Source organism: Cebus imitator, unplaced genomic scaffold, assembly GCF_001604975.1.
Source record: "Cebus imitator isolate Cc_AM_T3 unplaced genomic scaffold, Cebus_imitator-1.0 Scaffold22, whole genome shotgun sequence".
NCBI classification, from domain to species: Eukaryota; Metazoa; Chordata; class Mammalia; order Primates; family Cebidae; genus Cebus; species Cebus imitator.
The window spans coordinates 2,031,206-2,054,285 of NW_016107337.1; the positions used below are offsets into that span (position 1 = coordinate 2,031,206).

General features: G+C 32.8%; 1 protein-coding gene across 6 annotated transcripts in view; it reads right to left on the reverse strand.

Annotated features, from left to right (window-relative positions):
* RALYL (RALY RNA binding protein like) overlaps positions 1 to 23,080 on the reverse strand; it is a 718,971-nt gene that overhangs the window by 375,410 nt on the left and 320,481 nt on the right. For 5 of the 6 annotated variants that reach the window (XM_037736077.1, XM_017521829.1, XM_017521831.1 and 2 more), the window contains exon 2: positions 19,580 to 19,858. In XM_037736077.1, coding sequence (XP_037592005.1) covers positions 19,580 to 19,835 — 256 coding nt within the window. In that variant the 5' untranslated portion in view covers positions 19,836 to 19,858. Of the gene's footprint in view, positions 1 to 19,579; positions 19,860 to 23,080 lie in introns of those variants that run through there. The other variant, XM_017521828.1, reaches the window with a different exon arrangement.

Genomic DNA, 23,080 nt, shown 5'->3' on the forward strand with positions numbered 1-23,080 from the left:
AATATTTTAGACTCAGACATAGGCAATTACAAAGGCTTTACTGGACAAGGCTCATGGGGGAAAGTTTCCGTCCCTATCCTAGACTGGGTAGACAGCCAGGGCACTGCAGTCTCTGAAGAGAGTTGCAGATAAGGACGAAGGCTCCTTGGCCTGCCATACTCTTATACATATCTGCATTTCTAGACAAGGTATGTCTATTCAGTAGTTTATTTATTTCAGCTCTTTCCCAGAGGTCTTCCTCAGAACTTCTGCAAAGACCTCCTTATCAGGAAAGAGGCAAGACATTCTGAAGGCAATTTTCTCCATTCAGACTCAGTACTCAGCATTTTTCCGTTTCTAGCCCTATCCCCTTCTCTTTGCTCAGCTCCTGGGTCCATAAAATGGCAAACTCATTTTGTTCAGAGCTCTGTTGGCAGTAAGATGAACCTCAAATCTGTTTTCATCCACCTGAACTTCAATCATCACACCAATCCATGGTGAAAATGTATTGGAAGGGGGCGGCACTGTTTTCCTCCATTTTGTTTCTAGTTCACACTATTACAGTAGGTGATTAAAGGGTTCACTGTTATCTTCATTTTGGCTTGTTTCACTTGGCTACTTTCTCCAGCTTAGCTCAGCTTCTGACAAAAATATGCCATGAACTCTCAAAGATGAGTAAGTACATGGAAAGAAATAATGACCTGCTGCAAGATTTATTTAGTAAAGCTGTATCTGTGTGGGATAAAAAGGAATAAAAATATCAGGGCTTCTGATGACTCTGAGAACAGGACAGTTCAAGCATTTACTCCCTTCAGATGTAGTAGACCGATATGGAAACAGCATTCACAACTTGCAGAGGGCTTTCATGATCCATTCTGTGAGTATATAAAAGGGTCTGTATTTTAGAGAATGTTCTTCATGCTAGAGAGGTTTTGACCTTTTAAACTCTCTCAATTAACAAACAGTAATTTCCTTTCAAATAAAGCAAAACATCACAGTGAAAAGAAATTGCACAGAATAAATTCCAAGTTGAGCAAAAAGCAAATTAGGTCCAAAAAGAAAAAAGAAAAAGAAAATAGGAAATAGCTCAAATAAAACTGAGGAAGAAAGAACAGTAAAGAGAACTCAAGTTATAAAAAGATATGTTTAAAATCACTTTTGAAAACAAAAGTGAGAATTCTAACGATGTTAGAAAACCTATTTTGCCTTACTTTCCCCCTTCGGAAAACACTGAAAAGTAAATTTCCTTTTAAGATGCGCAACAGGAATAGATCATATTCAAGTCTCCAAATAGGTTTTAAGAGAAAATGAAAGTAAACAAGAACTGGAATACATCCATACAGATAACAAAAGCACACTGGAAATACATGGCCACAAAACAACAAAATTAGAACACGTAATTTCAACATGTACTAAAACTTTTAAGAAAATGGTTTCAACTATTAAATAAGTACAGCAATTAGAATAAGAAAGTCCCTACAATGACAGGAGTGAAGAAAAGGGTATTTACAAACATGTGACAGAACTCAGGAAATATTTGAAAATCACAGAAAATAATTTAATAAAGAAAGCCTAAGCTAGAAGAGACATATGAATAACTAAACACAGAAAATCTTTCAAAGATAAAAAGGATTTGAGAAAAAGTGATAAACACAGAAGTTAGCAAAGAAATGTTAAACAATATAAATTAACCACTATAAATTATAAGTTGAGAACACATTCCTGGAAAACAATCTAATTTGAAAATATATACTAATGGAACACATTTTTAACCTGGAGACATTGACTCAGAACAGCAATCAAGTGAAAGTGACCTTCAGGGATAAAGGCTACAATTTTGAGGATAAAAACAGTAACTCATGGAATATTATTCTCAATAGCCTTTCTGGAGAACATACTAAAAGTTAAGCTTCAGGCAATGAAAACCACTGGAAACCTAGGTAAGGATCCATGGTGGACATTTGCCAGTGAACTCAACTCTCAAAGCTGATATCGACCTTTAGATACGTTCCATATCATTCACATGAATGTTGACCAAAATGTGACATATTAGCCCACAAAGAAAACTTCAGTAAGATGAACAATTAATGACAATAAAAGGGTCTTCCTAGAGATAAAAAGAAGAAACTGTTAAATAGTTCTTGGATCAACGAATAAATAAAAATAAAACTACAGAATTAAAATGAATGTATATATATATATATATATATATATATATATATGGCACAATATATCAAATGCCAGAAACAACCCTAAATATCTATATTAATTTGAAAATAAAAATTAAGAATAAAAAGTAATACTCACTTAAAAAGATGGAAAAATATTTAAAAATAAGTGTGAGTTGAACAATGATAACACAGGGAGGGGAACATCACACATTGGGGTCTGTCATGGGGTAGGCTGGGGAGGGAGAGCATTAGTACAAATACCTAACGCAGGCAGGGCTTAAGATTTTGATGGGTATTGTGTTGATGGGTGCAGCAAACCACCATCGGACACATATGCCCATGGAACAAACCTGCATGTTCTGCACATGTATCCCAGAACTTAAAAGTAAAATTTAAAAACTTTTTAAATAAAAATACACCTGGGAAATAAATCTAATAGATTATTTGAAAACTTCAAAAAAATAGACAAAGCACTATCTTTCTTAACCAAAATAATAAGGGAGAGAAGAGAGTAAGAAAGCATAATTATTATTGAAGAAATAAAATTATTCCAGAGCCCCACCCACCCCTAAAATTCCTTGATATACTTGGTTATCCAGGGGAAGCCTAACAAATTTTTAAGGATCAGATAATCAAAGTACAGACAAAGAAGAAATATTCAGAATTCAAATTGTGCCAGAGTATAATCTAAGATTTCTTCAAAAAAGGTAAACAACCAATCAACTCACTTATAAATAAAAATTCTAAATTCTAAATTTATCTAACAGAATTCAGCAGTGTAATAACAAATACATCCCAGGCAAGTGGCATTTATTATTAAGAAATTCATTTACTCATAGTCATCTATCACATTGGTAGAGTTCTGGAGAAAAGTCAGATGGTCCTTTCCATGATGCTAAAAAGATATTTGACAAAATTTATTATATATATACATTAAGATTTCTATTAGCCAGACGCAGTGGCTCACACCTGTAATCCCAGCACTTTGGGAGGCAGAGGCAGGCATATCATGAGGTCAAGAGATCAAGACCATCCTGGCTAACACGGTGAAACCCTGTCTGTACTACAAATACAAAAATTTAGCCAGGTGTAGTGGTACATGCCTGTAGTCACAACTACTCAGGAGGCTGAGGCAGGAAAATCACTTGAACCTGGGAGGCAGAGGTTGCAGTAAGCTGAGATGGAACCACTGCATTCCAGCCCGGAAAAAAAAAAAAAAAAAAGAAAGATTACTCTCTTGGCTGAGTGTGGTAGCTCATACCTGTAATTCCAGCATCTTGGGTGGCTGAGGTAGGGAGATCACTTGAGCCCAGAAGTTTGAGACAAGCATGGTCAATATAGCAAAACCCTCTCTCTATTAAAAATACAAAAATTAGCTGGGCATGGTGGCATGCACCTGTGGTCACCTATTCCAGAGGGTGAGGTAGAAAGATCACTTGAGCCCAGGAGGTTGAGGCTGCAATGAGCCGAGATTGTGCCACTGTACTCCAGCATCGGCAACAGAGTGAGACTGGTCTTAAGAAAAAAAAAAAATCTCTCTTTTTATCTTCTTTCTGTCTCCCTCCACTCTCTGACCTCGCTCTGCCACTTTCTCCTTCTCACACATAGCACACACGTAAACTGCCCCCAAGTCAGAATCTTAATGTGAAAATGCTAGAAATTTTACTGCAAAATCAGGAGCAACACAAGAATGTTCACCATTGTTACTCATGCCAAAGTTCTTTTGGAGCTATTAGTTAATACAATTTGACAAGGAAAAGCATATTAATATGATACTAAAACACAGATATCTTTATTTGCAGATATGACTATATAGTTTGACAAGCAGAAAATATCAACAGGACCACTTAATAAAGAGATGATTTGTAAAGTATGTTATAATATTACCTTCCAAAAGCTCAGTAGAATTCATATATGAAAATAACATCAGTTATATAAAATATAAAGGAAAAAAGATATGATTTGAGAAAATACTCCATTTAAACCAATAAATTTAAAAGAATGTATTAAAACAGAAACATTAAATATACATGAGGAACATACATGAAGTAAACCATAAAACACTTCCAAAAGGCACAAAAGTGATCTGGACAAACAGGAATACATATTACGTACTTAGTTGGAGAGTTCTAATGTCACGAAGTTAGTTGTCAACCCTCCATGTTTATTTATCAATTTAAAGCAAGCCCAATTAGAATATAATTTGTTCTTTGTCTAAAAATTTTGAATAAAAATTGTATTTGAAAGAAAAATCGAGTAGGTACAGAGAGGATAGCTTTGCAAAAGAAGAGCATGGAGGAGCACTGTCCAGTCAGATGGTAAAATATACTCTTCTCCAATGAAAATCATTTAGTATTGACAGGTTTTGGGTCAGACTGACCAATGGAACAGAAAGCAAATCCAAAAACAGAACTGACTGTTTATGGAAATTTAAAATACCGCACAGGCAGGATTTTAAACTAGAGAGGAAAAGACAGATTTTAAAATAAGTGATGATGGTATAGCTGGATATCAGCTATGGTAAAAATTTGACCAATTTATTATATTGCATAACAGGGTAAATTCCACATGGATGAGACATAAATATAGACCATAAAAATGTGTGAGAAGAAAAAAAGGCAAATTTTTATTTCTATTAGTGGTGAGAAATTTTTTCAGAAACATGATTCAATGAGGAACAATTGAAAGGTAATAACATTAATTATTTTCTTAATTGCCACAAATAAAATAAAAACAAAAATAATGTATAGGAAATATATAACCTATTTCACTTTTAATAAGAGAAATACAATTAAAACTATATGAGATACTACTTATCATCATCCATCAGATGGGAAAAAATTCAAGTCTTAACACACATATTATACGTTATAAAATGTATTCCAAATATATGGGTATATGGAATATATATGCAAAATAGATGCTGCCAAACACTGCAAGATGACATGTAAAGTTGTATGATATGATAGAGAGTTGAAAATATCTGGCAAAATGTAATATGTTCTTACTATTTGATCCCACACTTAGTTCTAGGAATCTATCTCAGAGTACCCTGTGTAAAATATGAAAGAGTATATTCAACAGGTTATTTTCTGCAGTATAACTAATGATAAGAAAAGACTGGAAAAATTTGAATGTCAGTAGTCATCTCAGTAATCTGGTTTAATAAACCACGGGAGCATCTACAGAATAGAATAACTATGCAGTGATAACAAGAGAATATCTCAAAAAGATAAGAAATTTTTACAAGAATAGAGAAAAATCTGACATGGATAAAAGTATGTTTAACACATCATGATTTATCTAAAATGGAGGGTATGTAGATAGAAAAATAGATTAGGTAGATTTTATAAAAAATGAGTTTACAGGTGAGAGGAGAGAGAGGAGAGTAGAGGGAAAAATTAAAAGCTAAATTTCTTTGAATATATGTATTTTAAATTTGACTTTGGAATCATACAAGTGTTGTACATGGTTGTAAAAAATTAAAGTAAGTATAATAACAAAATATTACCTGGTGACATAACCTCACAGAGAAAAACCGCTCCACATGACTTTAAAACATAATAATGTTGTTGTTCTTACCTAGTAGAATATTCCCTATGGAAAAAATACAGCCCTCAAATAAGAAACTGTTAAACTCTTTTCAGTTATCATAATGATGTTGGTGCTGGTGGTACTGTTTTTCTGAGACTTATATGTGTATTGGGGGATAATCAAATGAGTAGTTATAACAATGTCATTGAGAAGTGAGATTTCTGACAATGCTGACAGAAAATGTCACTGCAAGATTGATGAGGTTAATGAGCTTTCTTAGCACCCAGAATATTGGGTCTAAATAGTATTTCCCACTAAATGATACCAGAGTATTTTACAGAAATGGGAGAGGAAATTATGATTCAGGAACATTTTGTCATATCAGAAATAAAGGAAACTATCGAAGACCATTAGAGATATGTCAAAATGACCCAGAAACAAAGATATATCAGGTGCCAAAGCCAAAGTCATGATAATTTGACCATTAATTGAGATAATGGTGAGGAACTGAAATGTATCTACTATGTTGAATCCCTGAGCTCATAAAATTATTAAGAATATTTTAAAACTCAATTTTAGTCTTAAGAAAATACTAGGAAACCAGTTTAATATATATTTTTTTAAATTTTTGTTTAAATTTTAAATTTTTAAAATTTTGTTTCTATAGATTTTTGGGGAAGAGGTAGTATTTGGTTACATGAGTAAGTTCTTTCATGGTGATTTATCAGATTTTGTAAAGTGGTGCACCACCACTTTACTATTTTGAATACTGCTATAAAGGGGAAATAGTAAGTTACCCTACTTTACTATACAATCATAATTCATGGTAAGATGAAAAAAGTTTCTTTTTAGAATAATTACAGCAAAAAAACAACAAAAGATAGGAGGGATATCACCTCCTGTATATTCACCGGCTGTTAGCACCACAAAAGGAGAGAAAGTCAGAAATGTATCTTCTGATGGAAGTTCACGGTCACTAGGAATAAACTTAAAAGAATTCCTCTTAAATCGAATCAAGCCTCTAGACATAACTAATAATTTCCAGGAAGTACAAGAAACAGAAAAGCAAGTTAAATGATACCAGAAGGATGCAATATTTAAACTGCAGACCTGTAAAATTATACAGTACAAATGATTTTGTTCTTTCAACTGAGTCAAAATGCATTTCAGCATAAAATACAAAGGGATGTGGGAATATATTAGGAAAGCTTATAAATTAAAAGACTTAAGGGATGTGTCAATGAATCTCAATCTCTATATCTTTTATGAATTTCAATTCAAACAAATTATTATGAGAGGGAACTGTGAAAACAGGATTGTTACCAGATTTACACTAAGGAATTACAGTAATTATATTCAGTGAAATGATGTATTAGTCCACTCTCACGCTGCTATGAAGAAATATCCATGACTTGGTAATTTATAAAGGAAATAAGTTTAATTGATTCACAGTTCCGCAGGGCTGGGGAGGCCTCAGAAAACTTATAATCACGGCAGAAGGGGAAGTAAACATGGCCTTCATCACATGTTGCAGTAGAGAGAAATGCCGAGCAAAAGGGGGAAAGCCCCTTACAAAACCATCAGACCTTGTGAGAACTCACTCACTATCATGAGAACATAATGAGGGTAACTGCCCCCATGATTCAATTACCTCCCACAAGGTGCCTCCCACAACACATGGGGAATATGAGATCTATTCAAGATGAGATTTGGGTGGGAACACAGCCAAACTGTATCGGATAATAATACTGTGGTTATTTTTTAAGAATAAATTACAATTTATACATTTAAATATATACATATATGCAGAAATAATGTACATATGCACACACATGCATGCTGAAATATTGGCAGATTAAATGCTGTAATCTGAGACTTGGAATTTGCTTAAAGACAATCCAGGTACTGAGGAGGAAATGAATGATGTTTAAAAAAGTAATATGGTATATTTTGATAATTGCTAAGATGGAGTCAATGTACACCTAGTTCATTATATGGTCTCTTCAATTTTATATGTTTGAAAATCTCCAAAATAAAGTTAAAGAAAGCAAAATATGTGTAAAATTAAAATTCATGACAACTATAACATAAAAGGTGGGAGGTGGAAAAATGAACGTGAAGTATTCTGAGGATTTAAGATTATCTGGGAAGGAGTATGAAGTATAATTTACATTAAACTAATAAATCAAGGACACCTGTTGCAACTTCTAGGGTAATATCACAAGAATAGTAAAGTACATAGAACGTAGAATCTAAGGGAATAGAAACGGGAAAACAATAAAAGATTAATCTAAAAATGGCCAAAAATTACATGCAGTACATGGAACAAACTTTAAAAATAACAAATTTGTACACAGAAATTAAAATATAACCATAATTTAATGCGAATAGGTTATTGGAATTAAAAAACAAGGCTGTAATACTGTATTTGGAAGATTCAGTGTTCCTTGTAAGAACACTTTAAATATTACGACACAGAATCATTGAAATTAAAACAGATGATAAACGATATACCATACAAACACAAATCAAGAGGAAATGAATTAAGCAATATTAAGATTAAAGTTTTTCTCTAAAACAGAAATAATTTCTAAAAATATAGATACATCATACTATATAAAAAGATGACGACTACATTAGGAAGATACACTAATTCCAAGTTCGTATTTACTAAATAATATTGCTACAAATATATAAAGCAAAAAAAAAGAACTAAGAAGATAAGCAGATAGACCCATAATCATAATTCACATATATTAATAACTGATGCAAAGAAGACAAAAATCAATAATTATGCAGAAGGTCAGATTAATTTAATTAGCAGTTTTGCCTGTTTGACACATAAAGAAGGCTGCCCAAAACTATAGAATATATATGTTGTGTGTCAACTGCATATAGAACACTTGCTAAAACTGGCCATATCTAGGGCTATTTAAAAGTTCTCATTGAATTTTAATTAATTTTATTAATTTTTATTCTCTGATTACAGTGAAATCAAGATAAAATCAATTTTTAAAATTATAATTTCAGTAACCTCCAAATAACACATGGCCAAAGAAGAAATATCAACATGAATTAGAAAATATTTATCAACTAAATTATTCTGAAAATATGACATAGTAGAACATATGGGATGAGACTAAGTCTGTGCTAAGAGAGAATTACAGACTTATGCTGTTTTAGAAAACATGAGAAGCTACAATCAATTATCTACTTCTTTATTATGAAGTTAGAAAAAGAGTGGAAAATTAAACCCAAAAAGAGTAGAAGAAAAAAGTAAGGATATTATTTCAGAGCCATGAGGCAAAAACAAACATGCCATAGAGAAAATACACACAGCCGTAATTTGGGTACTTGAATATATGACTAATCTGACATAAAATGAAAGAGTTAAGGAAAAATCACTATTAGGATTAAAAAATGAAAAGACATAACAAAGCTTTTAACAATCTTATGCTAATAGATTTTATAATGTGTATCAAATGAACACTTTTTTGAAAACTTATTTTTCTATAACTCACACAAGAAAATATTTTAAAATCTTTATAGTGCTTTTCAATAAAGGCAATTAGACCTGTATTAAAGATGTTTCCACAAAATATTCCAGTCCCAACTGGCATCATTGATGGATTATCCAAATATTACGAAATATCACCAATCACATGCAGATTCTTCCAGATAACAGAAAAAGTGGGAATACTTCCTAGTTTGTTATATGATGCAAGCATCTCCTCAACAGTAAAACTGACATGGACATAACAAGAAAAATATTATAAGCCAATCTTTTATCATGAATATGGAGGTTTAATAAAGCACAAGATAATTTTTTAAATCATGTTAGGTTGATTACAGAAGTATGAGCCTAATTTCACAAATAAAAATTAATTGTTGTAGTTCATTACACTAACAGAATAAAAGGGAAAATAAAAATTCATTTCAATGTATGCCTGAAATATACTTAATAAAATTCATCATGATTTCCTGGTAAAAATTGTTAGCCAACTAGAAATATAAGAGAACTTCCTTAATTTAATATAGAGTTTACACACACACACACACACACACACACACACACACACACACCCCTAAACCTAAAATCCTATGATAAATAATAATAGTAAAATATTGAGTTTTATCATATATTAAGTGATCATACACACACACATACACACACATATTCAGTATATATATTGAGAGGGATATTTCGGGGTAGTTAGAAAACAAGAGTCTCTTCAACAAATCTTGTGGGATTGATATTCATATGGAAATGAGTGAATCTTTTTCACTACCAAATACCACACCAAAAAAACTCAATTCCAGGGTTATTGAAATCTAAATGTGAATAGTAAAACAAACATAGAAGTCCCTTTAAAGGAAACACAGAAGGATGTCTTTATGGCCAAAGAAGAGGTGAAGATTTTTTCAACAAGATGGAAAAAGCAGAAATCATCATGATTACTTGGTCTTTTATCTTACTGATCACCTAGTTCCAGGGCTTCCCCACAAATGAGAAAATTGGGGCCAGAGAAGATAAATTCTTATAACAGGACCAACACCTTCAGAAAGCTAAAGATCTAGAACTCATTTCTCAAGTTTTCTAAATTCATTTTTAGAAGGCATTAAACACCAGTACTTAATTGGATGTCTAGCCCTTTTGCTTTAAAATTTTTACAGCACTTTATATGTTCCAGGCAATGTTTTTAACTGCTTTACACATATTGATACATTTGATCCTCACAATTTATGAGGTAGGCCTTATTCTGATTTCTACATTTTACAGACAAGAGAACAGCAGCAGCTCCTTTAGCAACTTGTCCAAAGTTTCACGTCCGAAGTAGAGAGCTAGGACTCTAACATAGGAAGCGTGAGTCTAGAGCCTAGCTTGAAACCACCACCCTTCACAAACATTGCAAGCTATATTACAGTTCTGTGTTTGGGTTCCAGTTAAAATTACTTAAGAATTGCAGCCTCTAAAGATGTTCTTCATAATTAATACTCAATTTGTTTGCTACCTATTTTATATTAACAGTTAAATTCAAATCTATATTTCTTAATAGACATCCAAACAACCTTATAAGACCTTTTATTTAAAATTCCAGTAGCGCTTGATATGTATTACATAACGCTTCAATTTGAGTTTCCCACTTCCTATTGTGTGCTGTTTCAGAGGTGCATATTTCATTCCACAACTGTGGAATAAATAAGCCTTTCTTAAACATATTTACAATACTTCATCCTTTTATGGTATTTGATCTGCATTACATCATGCTTTATCTTCATCTGCATGTTATCTTATGTATACATATTTTACTCCACAATTAGAATATTTTCTAAGAGCAGTAACCTGTTTTATTATTTTACTTTATAGTTTATCTTATTTCATTTTGGTGGGAAGGCTATGTGTTTATTCTCTTTTAAAATTTAATATGTGTTGGCCAGCACCTACAACAACACATGTAGTGTTGAAAGAATAAATGTTTATAGTAGTAGAGCATCTGAAATTAGTTCATAAGTGACTTTCAGATGTTTTATACCCCAGATTAAAGGACAATTTGAGATATTGAATTTTTTCAATTATCTTATATATTATTTAGCTTTGTACTAGGAATTAACAACAAGCAAGTTAGAATTAATAAGATCTTTAAATGTTGCTCAGAAGTTTCCAGTGATAGTTTTAATGAAAAAAATTATTTACAGTTTCTACTACACTTTCACTAATTTAGGTTCAGTGATTGAGTCAAATAACCAATTTTAGAAATAGAAAATAAATCCCCCAGGCTTTCTATCATATGTGGGGCCATGTATCTCCCTGGCTGACAGATGGTTAGTTCTATACTTCACTCTATTGTGGGAGCTTGCTAATTAGCATTTGTTTACAGCATTTTAGGTATCTCTGTTTAATTACTGAAAACTTTAAATGTCTATTGTACTTTATAACCCACATAGTATTGTTTTTATTACTTATTAATTGATGACAGTGAAGGATGAGGCTGAAGTCTTCTTAAACAATTTACATATACAGACATACGCACCTTAGAGGAAGAATTAAGGATAACTTACAGTAATTATGCAAGATGTTAGAAGAAATTTCTGAGACTTTTTTTTCATAAAAACCTGCTCTCTTTAACATTAAATACATTATAGAGTTCCCTTATTTGTTAAATGGGTTTAATTAAATCTACTATCTAGCTTCCTTGAAGGATTTTTTTTTAAATGCAATGAAGTGTACATTAATCTTCTTTGAGAAGGTTAATGAGGGAAAAATGACATATAAATAAAAACATTACTACAAGCTGCTGAAATGAGATGGCAATATATTTCTAAGAATTTCAGAAAGGATGAAACAAAAGTCATTTGTACTAAGTATCATCTTGTAAGTTATTTTTCATACTCCTACTCATTTGTATACCATTTCAGTCCCCCCCCCCAGGTCTTGCGAATAGATTTTTTTTTTTAGAGACAGGATTTCAGTGGCTGAAGTGCAGTGGCATGATAACAGCTCACTGTAGCCTGCTGCCTCAACTTCCTCGACTCAGGTGATTCTCCCACCCCAGCCTACTTAGTAGCTAAGATCACAGGGGCATGCCCCCAACCCAGCTAAGTTTTGTATTTTTTGCGAGATGGGGTTTTGCCATGTTGCCCGAGCAGGTCTGAAACACCTGGGCTCAAGCAATCCGCTTGCCTCGACCTCTTAGAGTGCCAGGATTGTAGGCGCCTAGCCCATGAATTGACTTTTAAAAACAAATATAGTAGTCATCCCTACTAGCATCCTGCAATTGATGAACTACTTTGAATAATATGTATAATATAAAACCTGTTAGGAAAATTAGATGTTTTAAATACAGGAATGAGTTGAACATTTTGTTAGTGGAAAAAGAAAGTTAGAATAGTGAATAGTTTCAAAGGTTGCTAAGAAAAATTCAAAGATTTACAAATTCAAATATTTTTGTATTCTTATTGCAGCTAATAAAGTAACTGAAGGACTAACGTTTGATTTGTATATTTGGAAGTGAAAGTTTTGTTCAACTATCAAGTTTAAAAGTTTTGTTAAACTACCAAGTTTAGAAAGTATGATTTAGACACTGAGGCAAAAGCTAAAAATTATCTTCTTTTTTCTCAGTCCACATGGTAATAGAACTATATAATGGTGCCTTGCTAAAAGTGCTATTTATTATTTGCAGCATTCTTTAGATGTTTTCTACAAAATTTTTCATGACTTAGAAATCTCCATAACATTCATGAGTTTCTTTAGGGATTTTGCGGTAGACTACTTCATTGGAAATGATTATCCATACTCATAATTTCACCCTAGGTCCTCTGTCAATCTGTCCTTGCTAGATGCTCAGACACTGCATCCAATTTGAACCTGGAGGCATATGCAGAAGAGTAGTGCTTACCAAAACCAAACAGGATGAATGCTTGGTAAAATTAATGTATTTGTTGGGGATAACATCAACTAGAGATGCTGCAATTCTTTCTTAAGTTTTTAGTGTTGTTGAATAGTATATATTTGAAGATCATCCTGAGCCTCTGAGTAATTTTGGAACTCTGTATTTTTCACTTAACACTTCCATGATGTTTTCTTTTTCTTCATCATTTCTAGTGGTCATTAGATATGTTTGAATGGAGGGATCTAATGGAAAAAAAATCACACCTCTAAAAGGCAGTGTATTAAAGATGTGCTGAGACAGAGGTCTTTGTAACAAACTGGTGATTGCCCTGAAAGGCACTTAACAAGTTTTATTTTCTGAACAATTGAAAAAGACATAGTCTTATTATAAATTATCAGCTGCTATCAAAATAACTCAAATCATTGTTTTAATATAGTTTATCCAGACTAAAACCATTAGAACATTTCTTAAAATTAATGGAGTTTATTTTGGTGTGATAGTACCCTAAGATAGTAATTCTTAACTGGAGTGATTTTGCCTCACAGGAGACAGTTGGTAATATGGAGACAATTTGGTAATATGGAGACAATTTTTGACTGTCACTATTTGGAAGGGGTACTCTAGGTATCTTGCAGGTAGAAGTCAGGGATGCTACTAAACATCCTATCATGCTCAGGACAGGTGCTACAAAAAAAGCAAAATCAGTGAGAGTAACCTTTTTACTCTCTATAGTATTATTCTTTGGATGACAGAGTTTATGGTAATCTACTGAAATGGAATAAATTTCTGAAAAGAGAAATAGTAAAAATAATTAGGGTGAAAAAATGTGAGCCAGAAATCTTGCATCACCATTTGTGATCTGGCAAGCTCATCCCTCTGTGCTTTGGCTCCTAGGCAGCAGAATGGGCATAAATACTAATATTACTCCTTGGCATTGTGAAAATCAAAGAAAATAATATGTGCATGAAAGAAATTTGACAATGATGAAGTGCCATGCAAATATACAGCTATTAATAAGAGAAAACTATGAAAGGATGACATTTTAAGGACTGTGTAGGAAGTTTTTCATGAATAGAAATCTTTCTTCAAACCAATATATCATTTACTCTAACCTTTGAATAAAGTATATATGTGTTAATATTTCATGCTTACAAAAGATTGGATTGTATTTATAGAAAACTGAAATCAGGCCTATGGAACAGTTGCCTTTGGAATGCCTATTGAAGAATATCAATGTTAAATACCTAGTCTGCTTAGCAAGCAGATCACAACCACATTGTCTTCGCGTAACAGCAACCCCAACTATATCGTCTCGCTTTCTGCGGAACTTGCAATTGCCCTTTCTCTTTCCTTCTTCTCCCTGTTCTCTTATTATTCCTCCTCCTCCTGTTTCTTTGTCTTCTTTCTGTGGTGCTCTTTTCAATGTGAGGGACCCTGTTAGGCAGGTCTATCCGTTCCTCCAACTGACCATCTATCCAACCATTCATCCAGTACCTCCTCACTGAGCATTTGCCATGGAAGTGTTAGCAATTTGTTAGGTGCTAAGAAGATGAGTAAAATCATATATAGTTCATGCCCTAAGAAACTTATAGCTTAGAGGGAGAAGAGGCAGCTATCGAGGACAAAATAATAAACATAAAAATACAATTGAAAAGAAGATACTGGCTAGAAAGTGTAAAACACTTCAACTAGCTTTGAGGGATGCAAATAGTTTTCACTAAAGTAATGAAATTTGATTTGAGATCTTAAGAATGATTAGCCAGGTAAAAAGCATAAAGTGGGGAAGTAGAGTGAGGTTTTGCAGAGCTTCATAAGGAAGAACATTCTGGGCAGTCAAGATAGCATGTGCAAAGGCCCCGTTGGACAATAGAAAATGAGTTGTTCAAAGAAATGAAAGAAGTCAATTTAGCTAGATGTCTGAGCAAGGTTGAGAAGGCTCTGATGTGAGTCTGCAGATGACAAAGAAACAAATGAGGTAGAAACTTGAAGCCCACAGCAAAGGTTTCAGTCTTTTTTCTGAGGACAATGAGAAATCCCTGAAAGTTTTAAGACAGTGACATGATTAGATTTGCATTTTGAAAAGATCACTCTGGATGAAAAACCATTGGGGATAAAAAGACATTTGAAATCTATTGCACTCAGCATGTGCTTGACAGGAATTGTTACAAGCATTTGATTGTTCTCTTCTTTGTCCTTATGATCTCTCTCCAACATTGTTCTCTACACTAACACAATTCCATTACTTTGTTCAGGATCTAGTTAAATATATTCACCATATTTACTTTAAAATTTACAATCCATATTCATCATGTTCCCACTTCAAATGATTTCTGCATTTGCAAGATATGTACAATGTGATAAAATTAATTTAATTCTCTGCTTTATATATTATTTTATCAAAGCAAACTTTGCTTCTTAAAGACAAGGGCGTGCATATGGGTTTTAGAACAAAAATGATTGTTGTAGATAAATTATTTTTCAGTGAATGGTTCCTCCTACTATCAACAGCTGACTTCTCAAGTTCATAAGTTGTATCTTTTACAAGCATTGTAACAGTAAAATAATCTGAATATAAAGAAAGACATTGCAAATGTTTATTTATAGCAGGTGTGTAATCAGCCAGTGTAATCAGTAGATACGTAAAATTGGCACTGTCTAGTCGTAGTCTCTAACCTTTGCATAACATTTTGTGTAAAAGGACACTTTGTGTATGACTACTTATAAAACCTGTCTCAAGCATTTAAAAAGGTTTTATCTTGTATAAAATGTTTTTGAGGAAAAAAGTTCTAATGACTACACTTAAATTGAAAAATGCAATAAATATTTCTAATATTAACAAACTTAGAATTCAAATTCAATTAAATATTAAGAGGATACGTTAAATTTCACCTGCTTATATTTAAATAGCATTAAATCAATTAAATAACCAAATATAGACATATATTTTTATGAGGATTTTTACATTATAGAAATTGTGATTTAAAAAATATTCTGAATAATTTAATAGATAGAGTCTGACTTTTTAGGAATTTCTAAATAATGTGAGTCAAAATGCAATTTTTTTTCACACAGGGTTTAACAGTCTTCTATTTCATATCAAAGACAGGAAGCCGAGAATAAAAAGGGATACTTTCTTCCTACCGTGGTACAAAAGATGTGCCTAAACAACGGGAAATGTATAACAAAGTAAATTAAATTATGGCCAGAGCTTTAAGAAATCACCTTAGCAGGCTTAATTTTTCCTGGAACTACTCATGTTTAATTTTTAATCTCTTAATTATATATACACATTTTAAACATGTAGTAAATAAAAGTTGTTCCTTTTCAGAAAATGATATACAAATATGCATTATTTGAGATCAAATAAGATAATACAGGTAAAGTACTAATTCAGAGCATGATCTAATCAACATTAATTTCCTTCTCACTCTTAAGGAGAATGCTTAGATACGTTGTGGTACCTGATACTAACAATAATTTCATATAACAATGGCCTATTATTTCATCCATAAAAATGCACTTCATATTAAGGACTTGCTGGGGTTTGTTGTGGCCGCAGATTAGAAAGGGTTTAATTGGGAATCGAAAAACTGAAGAAGAAAGTGATTAATTTACTTGAACCCAGGTTTTTCCCAAATCATCAAAAACAAAGGTACAGTACTTAAAGCTAGAAATGTATATACATCCTAGAAACTAACGATCTTTGGGACCTGATGGAGGAACTAAGTTCTATGGGGATCAATTGGAAGACATGTAGTTATCTATGGGAAGACCTATGCTTCTATGGGAAGACAACCGGAAGGCAAACCTGAGTTTCTAGGAACACAGTTTTTAAAAAGGTGGATATATTCAGGCAGTTGTCCTGAAAAGCAAAGTTGTTAGTTAAATTGTAATGCACTTGCTTTGTATGAAAAGCCATTCAGCCTGGACAGAAGTAGTGAAAGATTAGATTTGAACTAAAGGAATAAAGCCTTGGACTTGGTTTCAGGCACAAAGTGTGATTATAGGTGATTAGGATATATGCTCTAAAGATTTACCAGAGGAAAAAACTAAGAAAGGATCCAAGAGGAATGGCTGAGAATGAGAAATAGTATCTTAGAAGAGGCACAATTTAACTTTGTGCTTCTCAAAGCAAAGCAATTTGGTGTCATCATTTTTTTCCTTGGGTTTGTGCAGGTAAGGCACTACATTTTTAGTGTGGTTATTTATCTGTGTCCATTGCATTCTTCTCAAAAAGAGAGCAATCAACTGAGTAGCGACAGGAAACAGGACTCCAGAAAATTAGCTGTAGCTTGTTAAAAAGTGAATCAGACTTTTAATCGATCGTAAACTGATAATTGATTTTTCAAAACAATAAAGATAATTAAATGCATTTCCTCAAGTATTTGTTAGTTTCATAACAATCAGGATACAGATAGTAAATAGAGCTTTCCTTGAAATCTGCTGGGATATGGCCCTGAAATAAGACTTTCAACTTCAAAAGGGAAACAAAAATGTCAGAAAATTCTCATGTCAAAGTAAGCAAGCAGAATTTGGACACTAAGGAAAAAAAAAAAGACAAGGGGAAAATATATCAATGTCTCTTGAAAAGCACTTCCTTTCTTTACAATATAAAAGGTTGGATGGGACCAATGTAAATAAAAATTATATTTCTATCTGATAGTGATTTTTTTGTAGTTTAATAGCTGGCACCTAGGCGAAACAACATTTGCTTTTTTCTTTCAAGATTATTACCTCTGACTTCTCCTGTATTTTAATGAATTCCATACCTTCCCAAATAGTTTTAATTGTGCTATATTTGATAATATTCACAATATTGTTAACACTCTTCTAGCTTTGTTTCTCTGTACACTGAACTTGCTTCTTTTGTATACTTCTTCAGCTTTATTATGTTTGTGGTCATGACACAGGTAAGATTATAAATTAAACTATGTAATCCAGATGCTAATAAGGGCTTTGAAAAAACACAGAGTAATGGAATAGACAGTGAGGGAAGGAGGAAGATGACTATTCTATTTTAGATAGGCTGGTCAGGAAACTCCTTTCACTGGAAGTAAATTTTGAGCACAGCATATTCAATAAAGCAGGGAGCAAATAATTAGCAAAGACCTGTCATCTGAGCAGAGGGAATAGCAAATAAAAAGCCTCAGAAGTAGGAACAATCTTGGAATGTCTGAGGCATTATCAAACCAGTCAGAATTACTAGAGTGGTTCAAGAAGGCAGAGGGAACATGGAGATAGATTTGAAGATGTGGCAGTGCAGGGCATTGTAAGTATGGTATAGAATGTGAATCTTATTCTGTATGAGAAAGGCATTAGGGGTTTAAAAGCAGGTTAAGGACATAATCTGATCTATGTTTTTAAAAGACACTCTAGCAAGAGTAAAAAGAAGCGGACAAACTAGAGAGTTATTTCAGTGCCCCTGAGATACAATCATGGCGTGTATGAGATGGCCTTCAGTACGGATTTAAAAGGAGACTGGGTTTGGAATGTATTTGCAATATATTGACACGTAAACTTGATAATGGATTAATTTGGAGTGTGTGTGGGGGGGGGCAAAGTTAAGAATCAAAGTTGTTTTTTCTTTGAAAAACTGGATAAAATGGGGGTTCCCTTTATTATAATGAAAAAGCTTGGGTATGGAGCAGGTTGAGGGTGTGGAAAATCATGGATTTTTTTCTAGGCATATGAAGCTGAAATGCCTTTTGAGTATCCATGAGAAGATGATGTACAATGAATTTGATATATGAATCTAGACAGAATAAGAAATATAAATTGAGGAATCATTAATGTATTAATTGTAATTTTTTTCCTAAGTTAGACAAACATCTAAATAATTATCTAAATTTTATTTTTATCTACACACTGATTATAAAATATTTTTTCTAAGTCTTTTAATTTTGAGACTGCACTGTTTTTCTTTCTTTGAAAAAAACAATACTATTTCTTGAACATTAGACAGAAATCTGATTATTATTCATGATTATATAGGCATTATATACAAAATTCTTAACTAGATTTTTAAAAATGTGAATTATATTCTTTCTTCAGTTCTAAAAATTTCTTTTGCTATTTTCTAACCCCTCTCCCACCCCCCCAAAAAAAAGAAATGAGGAAAATGCATTAGGCCCTCCGATCAAATGCCCTAAGTATAACAAGCACAGTTATTTTTTGCATAGGATAGTGTTTCCTGGAAGATTGATGCTATGTCAATTGAAATAAGTTAAACATGATGTATATTTATTATTTGCCTGGCTCTGTTAGAATTGGTGGAGCTAATAAGTATTACAAAGTAGTCTTGATCTCAAGTTTATAAATTTTTAGAGAAAATAAGATATCTATATATAAAACAATATGAGGACAAAAAATATAAATTATAAATATACAAGCACTCTAACTGGTTAAAGAAGAGATAGAACCAACAGTGGTGCTGGCTTTTGAGAAATAAAACAATTTCCAGGTATATGAACAATAGCATGAGACCCATGTCTGGGCATGACTTACCAAGTGGTTGGCCTGCGATGACTCTGGCATTTTCTCCAGCCACTGCAGCTCTTGCATGTCGCTCACTCATGTACTGTACAAATGCATACCCTTTGTGAACGGAGCATCCAACTATTTTTCCATACTTTGAAAAAATGGCTTCAATGTCAACTTTCTTGACAATTGCCGTATTTAGATTGCCAATGAAAACACGGGAGTTGATGGACTTGGGGTCATTCTTATTTGTGACATTGCTGGTCTGTGTTTTGCCAGTCATGATTGGCTCTCCTTGTTTTAATCCTTAAACAAACAAACAAAACAAATAATCAAAAGGTAAATCATTAGATTGAATCGGTATCACCGGCTTTTTAACAGTTTTTCAATATTACACTCAGGAAACCTCCAATCCCTAAGTATTACCGATTTCTTGAGAAGAAAATTAATATATTTAGTAATATAAAATGTAAACATTGCATTGCTAAATACAGTAGAAAAAACTTAGAATCACTTAACATATAGTTATAAAAATTCTTGATTTGTTTCTTCAAAATTCAACTCTGAATAATGACTGAACATTTTGCAGTTGCTTTTATATTAAATCTATCTATTTTGCAAAAGAAACTTTGAGGAAAATCTGCTTTTTCTTATCAACAACAACAAAAAATCCAATATGGCTAAGGTCTGATGACAGATGGAATATAGAAATGTGACCTCCATTTTCAGATGTTTGAGTACATGCATTATTTCTACATTTCTATAACATGTAGACACATTATCTATTTCAATATCAGAACCCTTCTATCGGAAACTAACAAATTGTTCCATTAAAGGCTGTGGAAGAGAAAAAAAAATGGTGTTAGAAATTTGATTAGGATGCTTAACATAAGAAAACCAGAATTTAAAAAATAAAAGACTTAGCCAGAATTAATACTATATATGCTATTTATTTGAACCAATATCACTATCACATGTCAGTTTCATAAAAACACAAAACAAAACATATGAGCCAGTGTTCATCAATGATCAGCAAATTAGTAGATTAGGTAACTTGAAATTTTATTCTTAACCTCATTTTCTAATTTACTTAACTAAAGCTTCCTTTGTTGACTAACAATTGCTAGTATTTTAAAAAATCATTTTGTGAACTTGTAAGAATATTTGTGTTTAATTAAACTCAACAAAACTTTTATTTCTAAGTATTCCAGCACAAACAGATTTATTTTAAGGCCTTGAAAATCCCTCCTTCCTTCCCTCCCTCCCCCCAACTCCCTTCTTCCCTTCCTTCCTTTCCCTCTTTCACAACATTTAGTAACAACCTATTTTTGGTCATGCATTATCTATAGTGCCTATTAATTTATAGATACTATTATGGCTAAACTAAAATTTCAACAAGGTTACATTCTCTGACATTGATGATCATTGTTGAACATTAGCTAATTGATACCATTCATCAATGACAACTGTATTTTTATATGAAGGCTCTCGTAAAATATTATGGCTATAAAAATAAGTGCATCTGATTTTTAAGAATCATTTAAAATGACATTTCTAAATTAAGCATTAAGGTGATGAAGTCTTTAAGGCATGTAAATTGGATATGCTTAAAAATGTACTTATTATGCGTTTAAAGCAGGTACTCCTGAAATCAAGAGCAACCAAGTAACATAAAATGTTTCAAATTAAGTTGCTCAACATTACATCTGGGATTTTTAAAGCTTTACTTCATATTGGACAGTCAACATTATAAATATCTCCTTATAATGAAGGTCAGCTTCAAAAATAAAACATTTAGTTATTTACGTAAAAAGAGTAAGACATCATTAGAAACAAAGATTATAACACTGCCTTGTATTGATTCAGATTAGCTACATTTAAGTGCTTCCTTTATGAATTATTCAGAGTAGTGTTGAAGAAAGAAAAGTTTATATATATATATATATATATATTTTAAATATTGCAATTCGAGCTATTGCATATCTCAAGTCAAATGCTCTGAGAATTAATTGAAACAAGAAAAATCAGGGTTGATAATCTAGAGTCAGTTTCCCTTCTTACCATTCTAGGCTAACATCAGTAATACAATTCATAGAAAGCATACTATTTTGTTTGTGCTCTCATGTGGCACACATTTTTGTAAACACCATATAGTTGTTTTCAATTCTTATGGTTGACATTTTATTTCCTGGACAGAAATACATTGATTAAAATGCAAACACAAGAATTGTTAGATTAGATTGGACTTGCAGTTTACAGAGCCCAGTGGTCTGCATTGATAGTAGCACTTCGTCAAATTTAAGTTGAGGGTACAGCTGTACTCTGATTCCTCATCATGAATGTCAACATGCTGTCTTTCATCCGTATCATTCACTCTATGTGGGTGAAACTCATACCTGTACCTCCAAACTGACAATGTGTAATTCTAATTAATAATTTTTACTTACCGTAAAAATCTATACATATCTATGTATCTAATTTTTTTTCACAAACACTGACTTGGCAGTTTCAATCAGTGTTTACAAGAGTAAGTTTTGTTGTAGTATTGTATTCTGTCATTCCAACATTCTCTAAAAATTAGGCAATAATTCATAGTTTGATAGCTTTTCTATTACATAAATTTTTAAATCAGTTGAAGAAAGATTTCCACTTTCTGCCATGATGGAGTAACAGTGACTAAGTTAATCCTCCTGACCCAAAGAAATAGAAAACCAGGGATATATGGATGAAGCAACTGTTTTTCAGACATTAAACCACAGGCAATGCAGAACCATCACATCTGAGAAAGAAGAGACAAAGAAAGTAAAATGTAGGAGAGCCGAGATTTCTGCCTGGAAAACATATTTCAGGTCTAGAGCAGTCAGTGGGAGGGGGAGGATATTGTAAACTGAGACTGTGACCCTGTTGAGTTGAGGAGATACAGATCAGAGTTGAGAGCATCTGGGGCAGTTAGAATTGGTGTGACAGGTTTCTCAAGACAAGAGAGCTATGCAGAAAAAAAAACTCTAGAAATCTGCTTTAAAATCCTTTGAACCTATGCTGATTTCTAAGTCATGTATGCAAAGAGTACAATTTCATGAGGCTGGTCAAAAAGTTATTGCAAAGCTGAGAACTGAATGATTCCAAGAACTGCAATAGGCCAAGAAACATACAAGTTCCTACCAGCAAAAGTGGAGAGTCCAAATTCACTATCCAGAGAATTAAATGTAGGCATCAGAAGGATGGGCCTTAGTAATGGGGATTAACGATTCCTATAGGTATAGGAATTCTGTGTCTACCAGAGTAAAACTTGAAAACAAGGCTTAAGATGATCAAACTAAACCAGAACAACCCAAATGTCTATCAAAGAAAAGTATAACACTTTTCTAAAAACAGTAACAAGGCCAACTGTGGTGATTCACACCTTTAAAACCAGCACTTTGGGAGGCAGAGGGCTTCAGGTCAGGAGTTTGAGACCAGCCTGGCCAACATGGTGAAACTCCATCTCTACTAAAAATACAAAAAAAGAAAAAAAATGCCAGGCATAAT